Source organism: Phyllostomus hastatus, unplaced genomic scaffold (genome assembly GCF_019186645.2).
Source record: "Phyllostomus hastatus isolate PE091 unplaced genomic scaffold, TTU_PhHast_1.1 phas_scaffold_501, whole genome shotgun sequence".
Lineage (NCBI taxonomy): Eukaryota > Metazoa > Chordata > Mammalia > Chiroptera > Phyllostomidae > Phyllostomus > Phyllostomus hastatus.
In genome coordinates, this window is record NW_025334033.1 from 8,470,431 (window position 1) to 8,492,777 (window position 22,347).

General features: G+C 38.8%; 1 protein-coding gene across 2 annotated transcripts in view; it reads left to right on the top strand.

Moving 5' to 3' along the window:
* Positions 1-19,693, top strand: part of BUB1B (BUB1 mitotic checkpoint serine/threonine kinase B) — a 67,173-nt gene extending 47,480 nt beyond the window's left edge. For both annotated transcript variants that reach the window (XM_045822781.1, XM_045822780.1), the window contains exons 12-23: positions 53-102; positions 1,236-1,293; positions 1,410-1,515; positions 7,083-7,354; positions 8,274-8,407; positions 8,705-8,845; positions 9,168-9,268; positions 11,320-11,469; positions 13,060-13,202; positions 16,366-16,537; positions 17,310-17,416; positions 19,148-19,693. In XM_045822781.1, coding sequence (XP_045678737.1) covers positions 53-102; positions 1,236-1,293; positions 1,410-1,515; positions 7,083-7,354; positions 8,274-8,407; positions 8,705-8,845; positions 9,168-9,268; positions 11,320-11,469; positions 13,060-13,202; positions 16,366-16,537; positions 17,310-17,416; positions 19,148-19,379 — 1,666 coding nt within the window. In that variant the 3' untranslated portion in view covers positions 19,380-19,693. The remainder of the gene's footprint in view (positions 1-52; positions 103-1,235; positions 1,294-1,409; positions 1,516-7,082; positions 7,355-8,273; positions 8,408-8,704; positions 8,846-9,167; positions 9,269-11,319; positions 11,470-13,059; positions 13,203-16,365; positions 16,538-17,309; positions 17,417-19,147) is intronic.
* The last annotated feature ends 2,654 nt before the right edge of the window (positions 19,694-22,347 follow it).

A 22,347-nucleotide genomic window follows, 5' to 3' on the forward strand; every position in this document is an offset into this window, starting at 1 on the left:
TAAATAATTCTGTGGGTACTAAGCATATATTTTAAAACAAGTTTCTTTACAGGGAAACTTCATTTGCAGAAAACGTTTGTCAAGAACAACCTCACGCTAAAGGTGAGTTGTATTTTACAATGTCATGAAGAACTTGCTGATAACCCATGCATTATGTAACATGTGGTAAATATATTTCTAATTACTGTAAAGGGGGTTGAAAGAAGGCAGAGAGGGGACTAAGGTTCTTACTGTATCTTTAAATCATGGAATTCAGTTATAAGCATGTGATTCAAGATAAGATAGACATTTGAAAGACTTTTTGTAAGATTCCTCAGGGTTTTGAAATAATTGGTTTAAATGTAAATTTAAATTTATGCTGACTACCAAATAATCTTCCACTTTAGTTAGTGTACACTAAGCTAAGCATATCTATAGTATCCAGCAGCTAAGACTGGAAAGTGGTTTTTGGAACAAAGAAAAAAAGCTTAAAAATAAGATTATTTTATATTCAAATTTGTTCTCTTTCGTTTAGTAACATGTTAAAGTGATAACATGAATATCCACTATAAGTAGTTTTAAAAAAACACATTGAACTGAATCTGATTAAACCTCTAATTCCAACCACCAAATTATAGGAAACAAAATCATGGAGGAACAGGTTAAACAACACAGATGGGTGTGGTTGGCAAAAAAAAAAATTAGCATTATGGGGCAAACAACCCAGTTTCTTCAACAAAAAATTATTTTAAAAGAATTCAATGGAATAAAAGCTATATCAGAGACATTTTTATCAGCACAGTACATGAATTTTACTCTCCATCCCCAGTTCAAACTTTCTAAAAATTTATGGTAAAATGGGAATTTGGCTGCCTGGATATTGGATATTCAGAAATTGTTAATCCTATAGGTATGATCACGTTTTGAGATTATGCTTTTTTAAAGAACCTCTCTATAGCAATATATACTGAAGTATTTATAGATGAAATTATAGTGTCTTGGATTTGCATCAAAATAATCTGGAGTTGGGCTGTGTTTCAAGAGTAGTGGTGATGGGGAATAAAGACACGCAAGATCCTCCATGGTTAGATAATTATCATTAAATGGCCTTTACCTTTATACATTTGCAATTATTCATTATAAAAAGCAAACAAATTGCCTTTCTGCTTTCAAACAATACAAAATATTAATTGACCTAGTTGTCTTGAATAGAGCATTTACTCTTAAGAGTATAAATCTAGTCTTTTTTTCTGTAGGTTCCAGTATACCTTTCTCCATTTTTGATGAGTTTCTTTCAGAAAAAAAGAATATCAGGTTTGAATTTTTTGTTTTGTTTTGAACCTGAAAGTTTTCTGTTTTTGCAAATGAGAGATTACTGTTATTTATGTCAATAGAAGAAAATTTGCTAAATGGAATGTGTCTTTTTCCAGTCCTCCTGCAGATCCCTCACGGGTTTTAGTCCAACGAAGACCCCTTGCAGTCCTCAAAACTTCAGACAGCATCACCTCAAGTGAGGATGTATCTCCAGATGTTTGTGTAAGGAGGAACAGTATTCCTAAGTTAATATAATAGACTAGTGGATTGTTTCATTCGATTCTCAAAATAGTTTAGGGTTCAAATGAACATTATTGACTTGAAATAAGCACATGAAAAGATGCTCGACACCATTAGTCATCAGACTAATGCAAATCAAAACTACAGGAGATACTACTTCACAGACATTAGGATGGCTGTAATCAAAAAGACAGAAAATAACAAGTGTTGGTGAGGATATTGAGAAATTAGTACCCTTATGTACTGCTGGTAGGAATATAAAATGATGCAGACACTTTGGAGAACAGTTTGGCAGTTCTTCAAAATGTTAAACATAGAGGAACCATATAACGAGAAAATTCCTCCTAGATTTATATCCAAGAGAATTAAAAACATATGTTCACACAAAAAAACGTGTACATGAATATTCATAGCATTATTCATAATAACCAAAGAGTGGGAACAATCCAATCTCTATCAACTGGTACATGGTTGAGTAAAATGTTATATATCCATACAGTGAAATATTACTCAGGCGTAAAATTGAAAGAGATACTGATACATCTTACCACTTGGATGAACCTTGGAAACACTGCTAAGAGAATGAAGCTAAGCACCAAAGACCACATGGTATATGGTTCCATTTTCAGGAAATGTCCAGAAAAGGCAAATCCATAAAAATGGAAACTAGATTAGGGATTTTCAGGAGGTTAGAGATTGTAAGAGTTAGAGACTGACTGCTAATGGGTGTGGATTTTTTTTTGGGGGGGGGCACTACATTCTGGAGTTGGATAGTGGTGGTGATTGCACAACCTTGTGAGTGTGCTAAAAACCACTGAAACGTTCACTTTCAAAAGGCGAATTTTTTGAAAGTTTGAATTATATAATTATATCTCAAAATTTTTTAAGGTTTTATTTCTGTTTACAGATAGGGGAAGGGAGGGAGAAACACAGGCAGAGAAACACCAGTATGTGAGAGATACATCAATAGGTTGCCTCCTGCAGGACCAGGGACCTGGCCTGCAACCCAGGCCTGTGCCCTGACTGGGAATCCAACCGGTGACCCTTCAGTTTGCAGGCCAGCACTCAATCCACTGAGCACCACCAGCCAGGGCTTTCAATTTTTTAAGTGGGGAAAAAAATCACTGTCTTAAAAGTCTTTAGCACTTTTTCTTTTTAAACTAACATAACAAAGAATCATTGTTCTTTTTACATAAGATGTTTTTTGTGGCAGTGGAAGAGTAATGTGGACCAGCCATTTGACTTTAGTAATGTTCTGTTGAAAAATTTTTTTTAAGATTTTACTTATTTATTTTTAGAGAGAGGGGAAGGGAGGGAGAAAGAGGAAGAGAAACATTAATATGTGAGAGAAATATCGATCAGTTGCCTCTTGCAGATGCCCAACCAGGGATGGCCCGCAACCCAGGCATGTGCCATGACCGGGAATCGAACCAATGACCCTTTGGTTCAAAGTCCACTTAGTCAATCCATTGAGCCACACCAGCCAGGGCAATGTTCTATTTTAACCACTGTGGACAAATGACATAATAATTCTTAGGGTAAAAAGGCCTCGCATAGCAATTCAAGTCTTGAAGTTTTAAGGAAGAAGTTATCATTCTCTTTAAGCCAGCATCTGGAAATCTGTTGTGAGGTTGAAGAACATGAAATACAAGGTCTGTCCAGAAGATATCCAGCCATGTAATATGAAAATAGAGACATTTATTAAAGAAGATATAAGAAACACTGTACATAGGACAATGACACCTTGGGACTTCACACAGTTCTCCCAATTGCTATCAGCTGCCCTGTCATATTTTCCTGAATCTCATCAACAGTCTGAAATATCTTCCCTTTCAAAGGTGATTTTAGTTTTAGGAAAAGCCAGAAGTCTCAGCACCAAATCTGGGCTGTAGGGGGGCTGAGTCATCTGGGTGATTTGATGTTTCACCAAAAACTCTGCACAAGACATGATGCATGAGTGGGCATGTTATTTTGATAAAGCTGCTAATCACCAGTTGCCCATAGCTGTGGCCTTCTGAATCATCAGAATAGTTTCCTTGGAGGAATGTTCAAACTTAATGCAAAATTGATGCAGATTCATTGCACTCACTTAGTTGTTTTGAATGGAAACAGCCACACAACGCACATGCTCACTCAACGGTGTGTACCTTCCCCACTGACTAGTACAGTGAAGTCATCATTGTTCATGCATGCACATTCCAGTCCATTCTCCTTGGCTGCCATGTTACATCAATGTTGCACAAACCATTCTCATTATATTAACAATGGCTGGACTTTTTCCAGACAGACCTGTTTTACATCCGGTAGACTACAAATTTAATTGCCCGGCTACATGAGACTTTACGCGTGTGAATATCCATGCAATCTCCACCTAGATCAAGATTAGAAAATTTTCAGTAACCAGAAGAACCTAGGGAGCCAACTATAGGTGTTCAGGCCACATTCTAGCTATATTGAATTATAATGTCTAGGGGTGATATCCAAGCATTTATTTTTTGAAAAATAATTTTTATTAAATTTATTGGGGTGACAATACAAGCATGTATTGTTGTTTTAAATACTTTACCAGATAATTCTGCTAGTCCACTGACTTTTGAGAAGATAATGTCGAAGGGTAATTAATTATATACTGTATTCTTGAGAATACCACCAGAAAACATAATGATAGTCTAGATTTTGAGGTAGTAGTTCTATGTTCAGGTGTTCAAAAATGGGTTGAATTATTAAAAGAGTCAATCTTAATTTAGTTTTTTGGTTTTAAACATTTTACTTAAATTTTGTTAATAGGTACTTATCAGAATTTTTCCCCCTAAAAAAATCATATTTCAAATGGCTAAAGTGCCATAAGTAGTATTTGCATAAAATGTATTCCTAGACAATAGATATCTATTTTACTTTAATTTTATAATTTTTAGCCACATTTATTATTTCTTCTAGATATACCTCTTACCTCTACTTACTAATGTTGTCAGATTTAAAGTATATGTCAAATCAATAATCTAGAAAATTAATATCTAGTATGCATAAGGGTTAAAAGAAATAGGCACTTTTGTATACAACACGTAAATGTTTAAAGAGGTACAGTCACCCTGAGGGCAACCAGGCAGTATGTATAAAGAACCTTAGCATTCACAACCTTTTTTTTTTTTTAAGATTTTATTTGTTTTTTAGAGAATGGTAGGGAGAGAGAAAAAGAGGGAGAGAAACATCAATGTGTGGTTGCCTCTTGTGCCCCACCCCCTTACTGGTGACCTGGCTCAAAACTCAGGCATGTGTCCTGACTGGGAAACGAACCAGCAACCTTTTGATTTATAGGCCGGCACTCAACCACTTAGCCACACCATCCAGGGCAGCATTCATAACCTTTTGACCTGATAATTCTACTTGTAGGAATTATTCTTAAGAAATTAAGCCCTGGCTGGCGTAGCTCGGTGGATTGAGCGCGGCTGTGAACCAAAGTGTCGCAGGTTCGATTCCCCGCCAGGGCACATGTCTGGGTTGCAGGCCATAACCCCCAGCAACCGCACATTGATGTTTCTCTCTCTCTCTTTCTATCTCCCTCCCTCCCCTCTCTGGAAATAAATAAATAAAATATTAAAAAAAAAAGAAATTAAGGGATAATTTCCTTAATTTCTTAATTTCCTTAATTCCTGAGATATTCTCAAAGATGTAAATGTACAAAGATATTTAAAATAAAAAATGGAATGACCTAAAAAAGTTAGTTGGCTTCTGATACATCCTTAGTGTGACCATATTGTTTTTAAAGAATTTTTAATAGCACAGAAAAATATGCTAAAAATATGAGAAAGAATAATACATACAGTTGACCCTAGAACGACATGGGTTTGAACTGCATGGGTCCATTTATACGTGGACTTCTTTTCAATGTACTGTGGCCCTTCCACTTCCCCAGGTTTCACATCCACGATTCAACCAACCGAACAGTAATTTTCATCTGTGGTTGAGAATCTGCAGATTGGGAGGGCCAAGTGTGTGCATTGTTCTGTGCCATTTTACATAAGGGATTTGAGCTTCCAGCAGGGGACTCCTGGATCAAATCCCGCACAATACTAGAGGACAACTTGTAAGTTAAGTTTTGGGGGAGTCAAAAGTTATCCAAGGATTTTCAACTGTGCAGGGGGAGGAAATTGGCTCCCTAAACCCTGAGTTGTTCAAAGGTCAACTGTAGTAGCGTATATTGCATTTGTTTTAAGATACCTTTTTTAATGCATAGAATATGCTTGTTCATGTATCATACCAGATATGTATATATGGCAACAGTAGTTGCCTCTAGGAGTGATAATTAAAGGGGAGATGAGGGGTCAAGTGCAAGAGGGAGAGTTTTTCACTATATGTCCTTTTAAATTAGTTGATTTCTTTAAACCATGTATGTGTATTACTTTTACTTTTTAAATTTTCATTGATTGATTTTAGAGAGAGGGAAGCAGGGAGGGAGAGAGAAAAAAACATGGATTTGTTGTTCCACTTATTCATGCACTCATTGGCTGACTCTTACATGCGCTCTGACCAGGGTTGAACTTGCCACAATGGCGTATCAGGGTGATGCTCTAACCAACTGAGCTACCTGGTCAGGGCTGTATGTATTATCGCTTTTTAAGACAAAGGCATATTTTAAATTTTTTTACACTTTATATTTTGTTTTACATATTTTCTACCATGATTGTGAATTACCTTTAAGAAATGAAATAAAGCTCTGGCTGGTGTGGCTGAGTGCTGGCCTGTGAACCAGAGGGTTGCCGATTTGATTCCCAGTTAGGGCACGTGCCTGGGTTGTGAGCCAGGTCCCCAAGTTGGGGGCGCGTGAGAGGAAACCACACATTGATGTTTCTCTCCCTTTCTTTTTTTTTTTTTTTTAATATTTTATTTATTTATTTTTAGAGAGGGAAGGGAGGAAGATAGAGAGAGAGAGAGAGAGAGAGAGAGAACATCAATGTGCGGTTGCTGGGGGTTATGGCCTGCAACCCAGGCATGTACCCTGGCTGGAAATCGAACCTGGGACACTTTGGTTCCCAGCCCGCGCTCAATCCACTGAGCTACGCCAGCCCGGGCTTCTCTCCCTTTCTTTCTCCTACCCTTTCTCTAAAGATAAATAAATAAGATCTTTCTTTAAAAAAAGAAATGAAATAAAAATTAAATATTTGGTATAGAAGATGACTTAAAAGGTAGGAGGATAGCAGATTATCAGAATGTTTTCTAGGCCAAAACAAGATGAAAAATATTAGTCCTCTAGTTCTTAAATGAAATTGTTGTGAAAAAGACATTGTTCAGTATTTTTCCTTTGTGTAGAGAATCTTCACAATGTAATTTTGATGAAATGTAGTTTTGCTGCTTTCATGATACAAAACCTTGTTCCTCAACTATTATGATAATGCTTTTAAAAATTGTATCTCCTTAGAGATTCTGATATGCTTCTTCTGTACCCTGTTTTAAAAATCACTTAGTTAACATATGTCTCTAAGTAAAAAAGATAGGGCATCCACATTCTTATCAAAATATTGCAGCTAAATTTTACATGGTTTTAATTTCAGGATGAATTAACAGGAATTGAGCCCTTGAGTGAGGATGCTATTATCACAGGTTTCAGGAATGTAACTATTTGTCCTAACCCAGAAGACACTTGTGACTTTGCTCGAGCTGCTCGTTTTGTATCAACTCCTTTTCATGAGATAATACCCTTGAAGGATCCTTCTGATCCAGAGAGACTGTTGCAGGAAGAGGATCTCGATGGGAAGACCTCTGAGGACCAGCCAACTGCTTGTGGCACTGTCTACAATCCAACTCTCAGCACCAAGAAGCTGAGGTGACTGGTGATCATAGGTTGCACAAACCAGATTGTTTAAATGCTCTTACTGCATGTGCTTATCAGTTGTAGCAATTAATTATCAAGCTCTTACTACCTGCCAGGTACTGTGCTAAGTGCTTTACATGACAGTAGGGCTGCCCCAGGTAAAATGTCAATGGAATTTAGTAACTGATTTGAATATGATGGTTAGAAAAGTACATTTTGATGGTTATGGGATTTAGAGACCCAGGAGGATTATGGTGTAGACCTGACTGGGAGAGAAAAGGCATTTATTTTTCCTTTAATATAAATTTAAAATAATGGTAAAATAACTTAATACTATTTTCAATTAGGCAACTACAAAGTATTTTTGGATAAAGAGTTGGAAATGAAGAAAAAGTAGGTATGAAGGAATCGCATAGAGAGCCAGAGACCAAGCCTTATGATATCTAGCCATATTTAAAAGCCAGCTAATTTAAACAAACTTATTCCAGCTTGAGGAATATTCTTAAGTTTGCCAATTTGTGCTTTTAAACTGCATTTTCAAACTCTTTCCAACCAACTTTTTATCACATTTGTTAGCGTGCACTCACCTTGAGTGATGTTGGTGCCCCCTTTCTTTTTTGACCCTTTCTTACTGCAGAGTGCGAGGTTCAGAGAAGGGATAAACAGGAAGAAGGTTAGTGTCTTAGTTTCTTAATAGTTTAGTATAGATGTAGAATTGGCATTTACTATAGATTAGGTAAATAAGTCGTAAGTTGAGAAATTTAATGCTAGGTATTGCTTGTCAACCAGGGTAAATAAAGGTACCTGGATTCTGATTATGAATCTATTTCTGTTATAGGAAAATAATGGCCTTTGAAAATGAGACTGTTAAATATCAAATAAAATTACAACAGGTAAATTGATGGGACTGACTTATTTGTTATTCTCCTAGCCCAATTATTGAAGACAGCGGTGAGGCCACACAGTCCTCTGGGTTGTCTGGATCTTCTGCCTCGGTTATAAGCACCTCCTCTATCAAATGTCTTCAAATTCCCGAGAAACTGGAGCTTACTAATGAAGCCACAGGTGAGTGCCTACGTACCGCTGACTGGCGAGCAGACATCTGCATCCATGTCTGGTGAACACTCATTTATCTCAGCAAACCAAGTATGTTTTTCTTTTCTAGAAAAGTTCCCATAAACTGTGAAATTTCTAAAATGTATTAGTACTAACTGGGCGGAGGCCTGAGATGGATAAGTATTGTTAGGTTATCGGTATTAATCATGTAATCTTGTTTTTATCCCCTCTGTTATAGTACTCCTTTTAGGTTTTCTGGGTGATGTTTTGTCTGTTTTTTTTTTACAACTGCCCCTCCCCCTCCAGAAAACCCCATTCAGTCACCCTGGTGTTCACAGTATCGTAGACAACTACTAAGATCCCAACCAGAGCTGAGTGCTTCTGCGGAGTTTTTTGTAGAAGATAGATCAATGCCTGAATTGGAAGTAGAGAAGGAAATTGAGTTAGGTAAGTACCATTAAATGCATGTCTTTTTGTGTATGACAGCGTACAAAGTGATTATTTGTACTTAAGCTTAACGCTTTTGGCCAATAAATATTTCTAGATTGTAAGAAATAGAATCATAGAAGTTGACACATTGATAAGTTCTTGTCCCAGTAACAATAGGAATTATGTGTTCTTTCAGTGTTTAACAAGTGATTTTGAAAAGTATTCTAGCTGCTACTAACTGGCAAATATGTAGTGCTGTTAGCCCTTGAACCAGGGAGTAGAAGCGAGGGGCCTATACATATTCCAGTGGTTTTTAAATGGAATCAAACCTTCCCAACAGGTAATGAGGATTATTGCATTAAACAAGAATACCTAATATGTGAAGATTACAAATTGTTCTGGGTGACACCAAGGAACTCTGCAGAATTAACCTTAATAAAGGTGGGACTGATTCCTTGTCATTACAGTTACCTTGTCAGTAATGTGTGTTGAAACAATAACTGTGGCTCCACAGTACCATCAGGTCCTTTGAACAGGCTATAAGCTTCTTATAGAAAGTCACTGATGCTTCAAGAAATCACTCATCATTATGTGCCAGGATCAGATATCAGAAATAAGAAGTTATCGTATAGGTTTCTTAATGTGTCCATACATACTAACTATTCCTATAATTTTATCTTTTTGAGGGAATCTGAAATTTTCTGGCTTGCTCGAGTATGGACCAGTTACATTCTAGCCTTCAGTTGCATGCGTGCGCGAGCACGCACACACACACACACACACACACACACACACACACGAGTATTATTTTGAAAATTTCATTCACCGCCAGCCTAGAGATTCACGTTATCTCTCTTATACTGGATGCCTAGTTATATTGGATTCCATTTTTTTCTTCTTTCTTGGTTTAAGCCTTCGTGTTTTAGTAGCTTCCTGAGAAGGGATGCAGGAGATACAAGGTTTTTGAAATCTTTCATCCAGAAAATTCCATGTTCCACACTTTACTTGATTAGTAGTTTGATCGGATGTTAGAATTCAAGGTTTAAAATGCTTTTTCCTTAGACTCTTGAAGATGAGTGCTATTATCTTTTGACTTCTGATCTTGCTCTTAAAGTCTTGCCATTCTTTGCGAGAGATTATTTTTCCCTTCTCTGAGTCCTTGTAAGACCTTTTGTCCCTAGTCTTCCAGAGTTTCACAATTACATGCTTTGGTACAAGCCTTTTGTTACCCATATGCTAGGCACCCGATGGCCATTTCAATCTGAACTCCTTAGTTCTGAGAAATTTTCTTCAAAGAATGAAATTTTTCTTCCCCTCAGTCTTCGTTCTCTCATTTCAGAACTCCGTGTATTAGGATATGAGATCTCCTGGACAGATCTTTAAAAATCTTATCTTCTTTCTCCTATTTTCTATCTCTGTCTTTTTTACTTTCCGGAATGTTTTGTCAACTTTATTTTCAGTCTTTTTACTGCGTTTTTTATTTCTTCATGTATTTAGTTTGCAAGAGCTCTTTTATTCTCAGAATTTTCTTTGTAGCATTCTCTTCATTTCAAAGATGGCATATTCCTTACCTCTCTGGGTGTATTAATGATGCTTTAATTTTTTTCTTCCTTTGTTGCCTATTTCCTTTTGTCTGTTTTGATCTCTGGCTTCCAAGTCTCGGGTGCTCTATTCCTATTTCAGTGTGGGCTCTGAAAGCCAATGGAAAGTTCTCTGTATGGAAGGGACCTTGACAGCTGTGGGGCTCTCCGTAGGATGATCTTGCTTGGCCATTTTCTATTCTACCTATTAGATCTTTAGATCTTTCCTGTTGAACTGATCAGATCCCTCAGAGAAAACTTCTCTAATTTCCTGCCTGGAGCACATAATCCTGGCTGCTATTTCTGGAAAGCTGAGTGGAGAAATTAGTCTGGAGAGTAGAGGAGAAGGAAGTCATCTTAATGTTTGATATGTAAACTTATTTCTCTTGTCCATGTGGTATTCCCAGCCTCAAAAGTGCCTGGTATCCTCTAACCCAGAGCCTTTCTGTTTTGCCCTCTAGGAACAAACTTCTGGTGTTCTAGGGGAGAAGCAGTTGCTAGGCCAGGTTATAAGAGGAGGAGGGAGAATCTGGGATCTAACTTCCTCTGTAGCAGTTCAGCCCCTCCTGGTGTAGCTCTGCCTTCACCCTCCTATAGCTAATTGGCTAATTGGCCACCAGTTTTATACTATAGGGAGGCGGTCTTTTATCATAAGTGTGGTTGCTCTCAGTTTGCTCCATTGCTAGAATCGGCCTTCCTTGGGTCTGCCAAGTGGATTGTTATCTCTTGTTCTCTTTTCAGCTTCCAGAATTTGCTGATGCTGTGTCGTTTATTAGACATTTATGCTTTTAAAAACATCCCTTTACTATTATTTCTATTGGAGTATTGGAGAGGCTGGAGGGAATGTTTTTAATCTGCCAACCATAACCATAGATTCTAACTGCTCTTATTTTAAAACATAATTTCTTACAGGTGTCTCCTCAAACTGTCCCATGGGACTTTTACATCAACCTGAAGTTGAAAGAACGTTTGAATGAAGAGTGCGATCATCTGTGCAGCTACTATCAGTACCAGGACGGCTGTATTGTTTGGCACCAGTACACAGACTGCTTCACCCTTCAGGTCTGCAATTATCTAAAAATATAATCTCAAATCCTCGGGTAGAGAGATTTGTGCTTCATTTAGCAAAAGGACTTTTCTTGTTAATCTTCTAGAAATAGACCAATTCATTATAAATGAAAAGCATCGATCATTTTCTTTTCCCAAGTTATTTTTACCAAGAATCTCTTTTAACTTTTTATGATGTTGGTGTTCAGACATATACAGAAGTAGGTAACAGCACAGTGACCCAGTCATCTGGAATCATCATCAGCTCATGGTCCCTCTGGTTTTAAAACTCCTGGTCAGATAATTCCCACTTCCCTGCCACGTCTGGTTTTGATGCTTGGTCTGTCTCTCCAAATTTTGTTTTTGCCTTTTAGTATTCCTTGTAATTTTTTTCTTGGTAGCCAGACACAATGTACTTGGTAAAAGGAACTGCTATAAATAGACCCTTAATAATGTAGTGATAAGGTGTGAGGGGAGAGGAAGCATTATGTAGTCCTGTGATTTATGTTCTTTTTTAGTGAGCCTGTGCCTTTGGACTGTGAACTTCATAAGGGTTTCTCAGCCCCCTCTTCCAACCCCCCTCATGTGGAACAGGATAGCTAGAACCAGCTGGAGCTGTTGGGGGTTTCTTTTCCCCAGGTCAGGAGAAAAGAAACCAGTTTAACCAGTTTCCCCTGAGGGCAGACCCTGTTAAGAACAGCGTACTGGCCCTGGCTGGTGTGCTCAGTGGATTGCGTGCTGGCCTGTGAACCAAAGGGTTGCTGGTTCGATTCCCAGTCAGGGCACATGCCTGGGTTGTGGGCCAGGTCCCCAGTAGGGGGTGTGTGAGAGACAAACACACATCGATGTTTCTCTCCCTCTCTTTCTCCTTCCCTTCCCCCACTCTTAAAAAAAATAATAAAATGAAATCTTCCCAAAAAAGAAAGAAAAGAAAAGAATGCCATAGACTATTTCAGACTGGTTTCTTTTCTCCTCCTCCTGCCAGAAGCAGGAGAGTAAATTTTTCCCAATATTTACTGTGAGAACCTGGTATATAGCTCTTACAGGTAAAAAAGAGCTCACAAAAGTGTGGATCTATACTTCCAGATCCTAGAAGAGTTACTAAGTTTTTTACTTGATGAGACAGAATGGCAACTTCCAAACTCCTTTTGTAAGGAATGGGAACCAGAAGTTAAAAGGACTATTTTTGCCACTCTTGTTTTATCTATACTACCCCCCACTGGGTTATTTTTAGACCCCAAAGACAATACAACATTTTATTCTTTGGAATGTTCTTAAGAAGGTTTTTGCTGAATATTTTGATTGTAATATGAATTCTCTAAAATGGTTGGAATGGGGGTATTTAAAAGCTACCATTTATAGAGCACATTCTATGGGCCAGGTCCATCTGTGATGCTCACCATCCATTGTTTCCTGAAATCCTCACAAAGAATCTCACAGAAGAGCAGTGTTCAAACTGAGGCGAAGGCCCAGCCTACAAAGGAGCCTACATTCTGCTAGAGAACTACAAGGAAGAGTAGAAAGCAGCAGTAAGCAAGGTGTTGAGTGTAAGTGCAGTCACTCTAACTTAAGAAATAGTGAGTTTGTTTGTCCTTCTATCTGCAGGATCTTTTTCAACACAGTGAATTTATTACCCGTGAAATAACAGTGCTGATTGTTTATAACCTTTTGACAATAGTGGAGAAACTACACAAAGCAGAGATAGTCCATGGTGACTTGAGTCCAAGGAGTCTGATTTTTCGAAACAGGTTGGTCCTTTCATTCTTTTAATGTTTCTCTTAGCTTTCTCTTAAAACACGGATAGTTGTCATTTTCTTCTACCTTTTGACAGTGCCGCATTGACCAACTAGTGTGTTAAGAGAATATTTGCTACCTAAAAGGCAATAACACTGGGAATAGTTTAAAAGAATTCAAAGAAAAAAAGACATTTTGGAAATATATTAATTCAGAAAAAAGGATTACCCAGTCAGTATTAAGGTGATTCCTGTCAGGAAGAAATGTAAAATACGAATGTTGGGGGAAGGTAGACAGCCTGACCCGTCTTCGAGTGGACTGGGGCAGATCTGGCGGGACTGAGGCACTGCTTACGTTTCACAGACCAAAGCTTCAGTCAGGCCAGATGAAGGTAGTTGTGGGAGGAATGGGTGAAACCAAAGTACAGGTGCAAACTATGCCAAGGAAAGGGGCTTACTGTTCAAATTAAACCCAGCTTAGCCATCAGGTTCAGGAGGTAAGCACAGAGCAGGAAATAAGAAAGCCCAAATATTTAAGAACTGAGAACATATAGAACACATTAAGGCATGTACATTTACACAGTGGAATACTACTCGGCCCCAAAAAGGAAATTTTACCTTTTGCAACAGCATGGATGGACCTAGAGATTATTATGCTAGATCAAAGAAGCCAATCAGAGAGAACAAATACCATACGATCTCACTTACATGTGGAATCTAATGAACAAAATAAACTGATCAACAAAATAGAAGCAGAGGCATGGACACATGAAATAGACTGACAGTGTCAGAGGGGAAGGGTGGAGGGGCTGGATGAAAGAAGGTGAAAGGATTAAGGAAGAAAAACAACAGCTGTAGTATAACTCAAAGACAAAGACAACAGTGTGGTGATAGCCAGAGGGAAAGGGGATTAAGGGGCGGGGCGGGTAAGCTGGGCAAAGTGGGGAAAACGGGGGTGGGAAGAGACTTTGCTTGGGGTGACAGATGCATGATGTGGTGTGCAGGTGATGTTTTATTGACTTGTACACTTGAAACCTGGATGGATTTGTGAATCAATGTCACCCCAATAAATTTAATAAAAAACAGTAAAATAAATTATTTTTTAAAAGAAGAACAAATTAAAGCATGGCCAAGGAAGGCATAGCTCACTGTTTTTGTTTCATGAAAAGGAGTGGAGGACCATCACACCCTTGTAGCAGCTGCTGTCTCATAGTGTTTGAGTACAGCAGTCCGGTGTAAAGCGTCTGTCTGCCCCAGCTCCCGGTGACCAGTTAGCTCTCTCTGAGGTCAATGATGTGTACAAGAAGCTTCCGTCATTCTTTATGTTTCCCCTTATTACTTAATCTGTAAGAGAAGACTGAATTATAGTTGGCGTGGAAATCAAAGGAACCCTCAATGTATTTCTGCAATTATAACCAAAAGAACTGGAGCATCCCACCTTCTTTCCTGAGAAAGCAGAATCCTTCCGCTTTCCCTGGGCATAATGCAGCAGCACTTCTCATCCAGGGCAGCAGAGGTATTTTAGATGAGACGATTCTTTGTGCAGGTCTGTTCCAGGCATGTGGGGATGTTTTATATCTCTGTTCCACCCAGTTAAATGGATTCCCCCAGCCATTGTGACCACCAGAAATCCTGCCATGTGTTTCCAAATGTGAGAACCTGGGTATAGTTTTTATTTTCATTGTTTCATACCACTGAAAGTTTAGAGGGTAGTGATAGAGTTCTGAGGATGGTGGAGATTTTAAGCAAAGTGGTGTTCTAACTAAGCCTTTTAAGGGTTGAGCATTTGCGTGCTGTGTCTTTAGAAACCCCTTCTCTCAGTCACCAGTGACTCCAAAAAAGCACATAGTGTTAAGGGGGCATTGCCTTTTTGTCACTGCCTAGCAAATTTGGTAGGAAATTTCAGATAGATTCAAAAGGAATTAAAAGAACTTTTCAAAGTAATTTAACGAAGTTTTTATATATTTTTTTTGTGAGGAAAATAAGATAAAAAAAATGGAATGCCTTGCCCATGGCGATGGTGAGTGGCCAGTTCGAGAGCGAAGAGACCTACCTGCTTCTTTTCATTAACCTAAGAAACATTTCCCTGCATCTTTCAAGTTTAAAAATATCTGAGAATTATAGTTTTGTGATGGCCAAAAGAGCGGTCATATCTTGTACCAAGGAAAAATGGGAGTAGATATAAATTTTAAAGTAAAATAGATCACTCGGTGCTTTGTATCATGGGGTTAGTCAGAGCCTGTGCTTAGGAATAGGACTTGCCAGCAGTGTTGGCCAGGGACTTGAGGAGAGTAACTGGGAGAAGCAGAGAGACAAAGAAACACAAAACTAGCCCACTGCTTCTCTCACATAAGTAGTTCCTGCATTTCTGTGAGTGTAATAGCTTTATGGCATGGAACAAACCCAAGGAAAATAAAATCAATTAATAGTGAATTAGTGTTACATAGTTGTGTTTTTGTTTGTTTGTTTTTTTTTGTTTTGTTTTTGTTTTTAGGAAGTAAGAGTTGAAATAAGAGCAAGGTAGAATTTTGTATTAGTTTATAATACAGTGTTGTATTATAAATATAATAGTGTTATATTATTATTATATTATTATAATATTATAATAGTGTTATAATAAGTGTTGTATTAGTTTAATAGGAACAGTATAGTTTACATTTCAATGTAGGTAGCACTTTACAAAAAAAGAGCTTTATGTTGTTTTCAGTTAAACTCTGGGAGGGAGGAATCTGAATGAAAATGGAAACTTGGAATGTCTAATTTATAATAGTAAACAAGAACGACTAGGACACCTAGTTCCTCTATCATAATTCTTACCAGTATGTATAATCGTTGCTTTTATATGTACAGTGTAAGGCAGAGGCATGCACTCCACTTCCAATACTTCCTTTATATAATGTAGAAACTTATAAATGTTCTGTGGTGACCATGGACTGTGTTTTAGATACACAGTAAGTACTTTGTGTCACTAAACTATAATCTTGACATTCCTTTCTTGGTTGGATGGACACTGCCACGGCTCTTACAGGTGCATTTTAAAAACTAACCACTGGAGGGAGCTGTTGTCATAGCTAAGACACCTACAGAACCTCTTTTTCTTTTTTTTTTTTTAAGACCATCTATGCAGCTTCTTTCATGGCCTATTTTTATTATCCCTTTCTCTTTAATTTTGGTTTAGAATCTACGATCTCTATGATTGTGAGAAGAACAATCAAGCTTTGAACATAGTGGACTTTTCCTACAGCGTTGACCTGAGAGCACAGCTGGACGTTTTCACCGTCAGCGGCTTTCGGACGGTGCAGACCCTGGAAGGACAAAAGATCCTGGCCAGCTGCTCTTCGCCCTGCCAGGTGAGTGTGAGCACGCCTGAGCACGTGCCGAGGGTTTCCTGGTTGCTTTCTTCTCTAGAGAAGCTATGGGAGCTACTGTTTACTGATATTTTCTCTCCTGGAATAGATGACCTAGTTTTCAAATATCATCAACTCAAGCAAAATGTACCATTTTTTGTCTCAACACTAAAGAATAGACACACACGTGCAGACCCATGACTAACTCAGTAGCCGGAGTGTCGGGGCCAATTCTGCCACTTATCCAGGCAGTCTTGTATAAGTCATTTTCTGTGATCTTCTCTGTAAAATAAGGATAACAGTCTGCTCTGTATTCATCAGAATCGTTGACTATTAAATCAAATAATGTAATATGAAAATAACATCAGGACAAATATAGAGTGTTTTTTATGTTATTTGCACAAGTGCTTTCTGACTCAGTTCTGGACATATGGCATTTGCTGACTGAATGTGTAGCATGAGCCTGAATTAATCATGTGGACCACGTTTAGATCACAGCTGGAGTCCACTCAAATGCAGCAGGTCCACAAATATGAATCCGATGGTCCAGATATTTTTGTTACCTTTTGTTCTTAAGGGTGATTCCTAGAGTTGGCTCCACTGATCACTTCTTAAGGAGCTTTCCCTTTACTGTAAGGGTAAGGAATGGTCTACTAAAGTAATATATTGTAAAATAAACTTAATCACTATAGTATCTCTCAACTTCCTACATAAATAAATTACCATGATAGTAGCAGAGAATTATTTTAGCTGACAATACTTTTTGTAATTCCAGGTAGATCTGTTGGGTATAGCAGATTTAGCACATTTACTGTTGTTCAAGGAGCACCTACAGGTCTTCTGGGATGGGTCCCTCTGGAGACTTAGCCAAAATATTTCTGAGTAAGTATTAGTGATTTCAGGGTCTCTGCCTGTTCAAATAATCTTCTCTTTCTCTTGGGTGCTCTCTCTGCTTTGGCAGCCTTAGTTTTCTTAGTCCCAATGCCACAATTCCATTCGTTTCAACCAGTGTTTCTTAGGAGTGTCAGCGGAGCACCTAGTGCAAGACAGGGGAGTTGGTAATTAAAAATAAGAAACAATTCAGACTTCAGGACATCATTCTGGACCTAGATTTATCATACAGACTGCAAAACGTTTCATGAGAATAATTTTCTAACCAATTGGTTTTAGTTTCCCCCACCCCCCGCCAAAGATTTTATTGTCTTAAAGGCCAGGGCTGGTCTTAAGTCTTACATCCCTCTTTCATAGCTGTTGTTATGAAAGGTTAAGCATCTCTTGAAGAGAGTTAAATTTTTAAATTATATACTAACTGTAGGCTATTATTTATTTAATGAATGGATGGAATCAAAACAGAGAACTGAATCTCCTTGGTGAAGAAGTAAATGGTCTCTTAATAAGAGCTGCTTGGTCTCAGAACTTTAGTACTTCCTCAAGCCTGCTCATTCAACTTGTTACATACTCCATATTCTTCCTCAGTTCATCAGAGCTAATAACTTCTCAGAACAAGGTTACCAATCTAACACTTATTGATAAGTTCTCTTTTTTTTTTTAAGATTTATTGATTTTCTTTATCTTTTAAAAGTTTTTTAGAGATTTTATTTATTTATTTTTAGACAGAGGGAAAAGGAAGGAGAAAGAGAGGGAGAGAAACATCAATGTGTGGTTGCCTCTCACACGCCCTACCAGGGACCTGACCTGGCTGCAACCCGGGCACGTGCCCTAGACTGGGATTTGAACCAGTGACCCTTTGGTTTGCAGGCTGGCACTGAATCCACTGAGCCGCACTAGCCAGGGCTAAGATTTATTTATTTTCTAGAAGTGGGAAGGGAGGGAGTAAAAGAGGGAGGAAAACATCCATGTGCAAGAGAAACTCTAATCGGTTGCCTCTTGCACACCCCCAACTAGGAACCTGGCCTGCAACCCAGGCATGTACCCAGATTGGGAATTGAACCAGTGACCTTTCAGTTCACAGGGCAGCTCTCAATCCACTGAGCCACACCAGCCAGGGCTGTTCTTTGGTTTAAAAAAAAAAAAAATCAGTGTTGAAGATTTAACACCTCTTCTCCTTCATTTCCCCCTCCCAACAATTGAATAACATTTTTTTTCTTTATTTGATTCAGAGTTTGGCCAGTCTTGTTTGTCTCTAACATGTACTTTAAAAATGGGTTTGAAATATCATGTAGTTACTTCAGTCAAGCTTTGTATTCTCCGAGGATTGTGGAGATAGCAAACCACTGGGCGGGCGGAGAAGGGCTGCGGTCTCCAGTGACCTGGACTTTAGGAAAGTCAGAGTAGAGGAGACGATGTTCATCTTTCTTCTATTTGTACAAGGGAAAGGCTGCATCTTAGTACAACGGAAATGTGTAGATTCAGATGAGAGAATTTTTTTCCCCTTTTTGTGCATAGTATTATGGCTTTTCCCACTATGGTCAGTCTTTTCCTAAAGTTTCACCTTGGACTTTCAAAGGACTACTTGAATGATCTCTAACCCTAGAGTTCTGGGCATTGCCTTAAATCATCTTGATGCATAAATGTACTTCTTGAGTTAAACACAGAAAGAATTTTAACTTTTATATGCCTAATCTTGATGGAAATGGTTTTGTATATTTTTAGGCTAAAAGATGGTGAATTGTGGAATAAATTCTTTGTGCGGATTCTGAATGCCAGTGATGAGTCCACAGTGTCTGTTCTGAGGGAACTCGCAGCAGAAATGAATGGGGTGTTTGACACGACATTCCAAAGTCACCTGAACAAAGCTTTATGGAAGGTAGGGAAGCTGATTGGTCCTGGGGCTTTGCTCTTCCAGCAAGATAGGCAGCCAAGTGTCTCGCAGATGTCTGCCTGAAACCACTGGTTCTGTCGTAGGACCCCAACCTGTGTGTGCTGTCATCTACTTAGGGCACATTTAGATGCACCGCCAACACTCTTCTACTTTTTGGTAGTGGTATACTTCTAGGTAACTGGCACTTTTTTACACAGCAATGTACCTACTCTTGTTCTTGTCTAACTAACAAAGAACTGTTCTATTCTACATGCTCTGCATATGAATGGGTACCTTGTTGTTTAATGCATTTGTCTCTACTTTCCCCTGTACTTTTCCTTTTTGTAATTTGTGAGGTGTACCCTTACAATCACTGTGTATTTTAGTAAATAATAAAATAGCATTTGTTAAATTTGTGCTTCTACCATCTTTTCTACTTCTTGCCAACTAAGATGATAAATAGCCTGGTTTTTGTAGATAGGAACCATGGTGCCATGGAAACGTACATAGTCTAGATTTGGGACTGTTACGATAGGGTCATGACAGAGCAGCTAACCATTTCTTCAGGTATTCCTGACCTTCAACTAAGTGGTCTGGATTGAAAAGTAGATAAAACAATTTATACAAGGCCAAATTTTCTTAAATTTCAAGTGGCAATACATTGAGAACATATATATGTTCTCAATGTATTTTAATGTTTTTTATTTTTTATCCACCAAGTTCCTTGGTCTATTTATATAATGTAGTGGTTCTGTTGCTACTGGGTCTCTGATTATGTCAGTGGCTGTTAGAAAGGAAAAGAAAAGGTTTGAATGGGGTTTAGCAACCCTTTAGAAACGGCTGATGACCTCTGTGTTCCACACAGAATGACTTGGTGGAGACGTGAAGGAATAGAAAGGGGTCTTGTTATTTGGAAGATCTGAAGATGCGGAAGGTCAGAATAAAGAGATAACTCTGAAGTGTGGAGTAACTTGCAAGAGTAGGTCTAGATGAAGTATTTGGGCCCCCACATGGAAGCATGAACTACCCCTGGCCTTGGGGATAGGGAAGGAAATTGGTATAAAGGGGTACTGAAAATTATCTACTTCATATCTAAATATCAGAATCATCATATATGGCCCTGGCTGCTGTGGCTCAGTGGATTGAGCACAGACCTGCAAACCATAGGGTCGCTGGTTCCATTCCCAGTCAGGACACGTGCCTGGGCTGCTGGCTGGGTCCCCACTAGGAGGCACTCAAGAGGCAACCACACATTGGTGTTTCCCTCTCTTTCTCCCTGCCTTCCCCTCTCTAAAAATAAGTAAATAAAACCTTTTTTTTTTAAATTATCATATATATCTCCATTCCGGTGCCTGATTTTTTTAAAGCTCTAGCTGTCACTGTTACTGCTCTAAGATTTCTGGAAAGCAGAAAATTCTAAATATGTCTCAACTAAAAATATTTAAGCATATATAGTTGAAGCGCCGAGTCAGAAATTCTTGCTCTTAACTAAAATATGACTCCTCAGACATTTTCATGCTTCTTCTCATACAACTGAAGATGTAAAACTATGTATTTGTATCTTCTAGTGTTTGAGCCCTTCAGCCCCCCCTGCTCTCCTCATTTCTCCATCTACCGCTTAACACAAAGGCATTACTCTGAGGCTGGACAATAAATTCAGATTCTTTCTTACATAAGCTTAGCTACCATCTAGTGAATTCTTCAGCAGCCTTGACAACAAGGCTGACCAACCAGTGGGCATGGGGAGAGATTAATTTCTGAAAGTCCACTCTGAGGAAGGGGAAGAGAATCTGAGGAAGCTACTCATTTGAGAACTTGCAACTGTTTTGCCGCCTCTCCCCCCATTTCCCCTCCCCTCCAACTGCAGGCCTTTGTCAGGGAGCGGGAGCAGTGCCTGACCAATTGGGACCTGTGATGTCTTCGTCTTCTCTTTGCTGAAGCATAAAACCACACGCTGGCACATTCGTATTTCTCTTATTTCTTATGCTTGTTTGTCTTGGGAGAAAGAAGCCTCTGATTTTTTACTGAAGTTTCAAATGATTCTTAATTCTTTTCTCACTGAGGCAGAGTAGCATGATGATGGACCTAGAAGGAAGAAAAAAAAAAAGCTGAAAAGGCAGGACTCTCACTTCTGTTTGAAAGAGACCATGGAGCATAGAGTGCCTCACCACCCACACAATGTGCCCCCAGTAATCTGCTGTAGCTCTGAAGCCCCGCCCCCCTGTGAGGGCCGGTGTGGAAGAGCCCTCCCCCGGGGAAAAGAGCGCTCTAACCAGTGCTGAGCCTGAACCTCGAAGCAGAGTTTTCCGGTAACAGCAGGACGTCAGGCTGTTAGTGGAGCCTCAAGATAGATAAGAAAGCCTTTCAGAGGCTTAGCGCAGGACTCTGAAATGAATCTTACTGTGTTTAGGGTAAAGTTTTTAAGCAAAGACAGCAAAGAAATGATTCTCGTCTGTTGCATCAGAAAATGAGAGGTTATTTGTCCAACTGCACCAACTCTTTCTAATATGTTAAAATTTGCTTCCAATCTGGCTCCTAAAATTAAAAGTTCCCTGTGTAAGGAAGGTACATTAAAGAAAAAAGTTTTTAATAAGACAAACTTCAACCTTTGAGGTTCATGGTTCCACCAAAGACCCATGCAGCCATGAATAGAGTATAAAGGTGGTGTTTCAAGTTAATGTGGGGAAAGACGTGTTATTCAATGATTGCCGTGGAGACAGTGGGTTAGAGGTGGATCTCTACCACCGGTGCCACCACCGGTCTGCACCGCACGTTTATACCGGTTGGACAGAGGCCCGCCCTCTGGTGCACGCGGTGCCGCGCTGCACGCCGTTGCCTGGCCAGGTTTCAGCCCTTCTCAGCCTGGTGCTCTTGTGCAATGGATAAATGTCATAGCCATGTGTTTTAATGCTTATCCACAAAACAATTTCAGATAGGTCAAAAATGTTAATACAAAAAAGAATATAAAATATTAGTTTACTTTGTAATTTCTTGTCTATGTGACATTAAACCAAGATATAAACAGAAGATTGCTGTATTAGTATAAAAGATA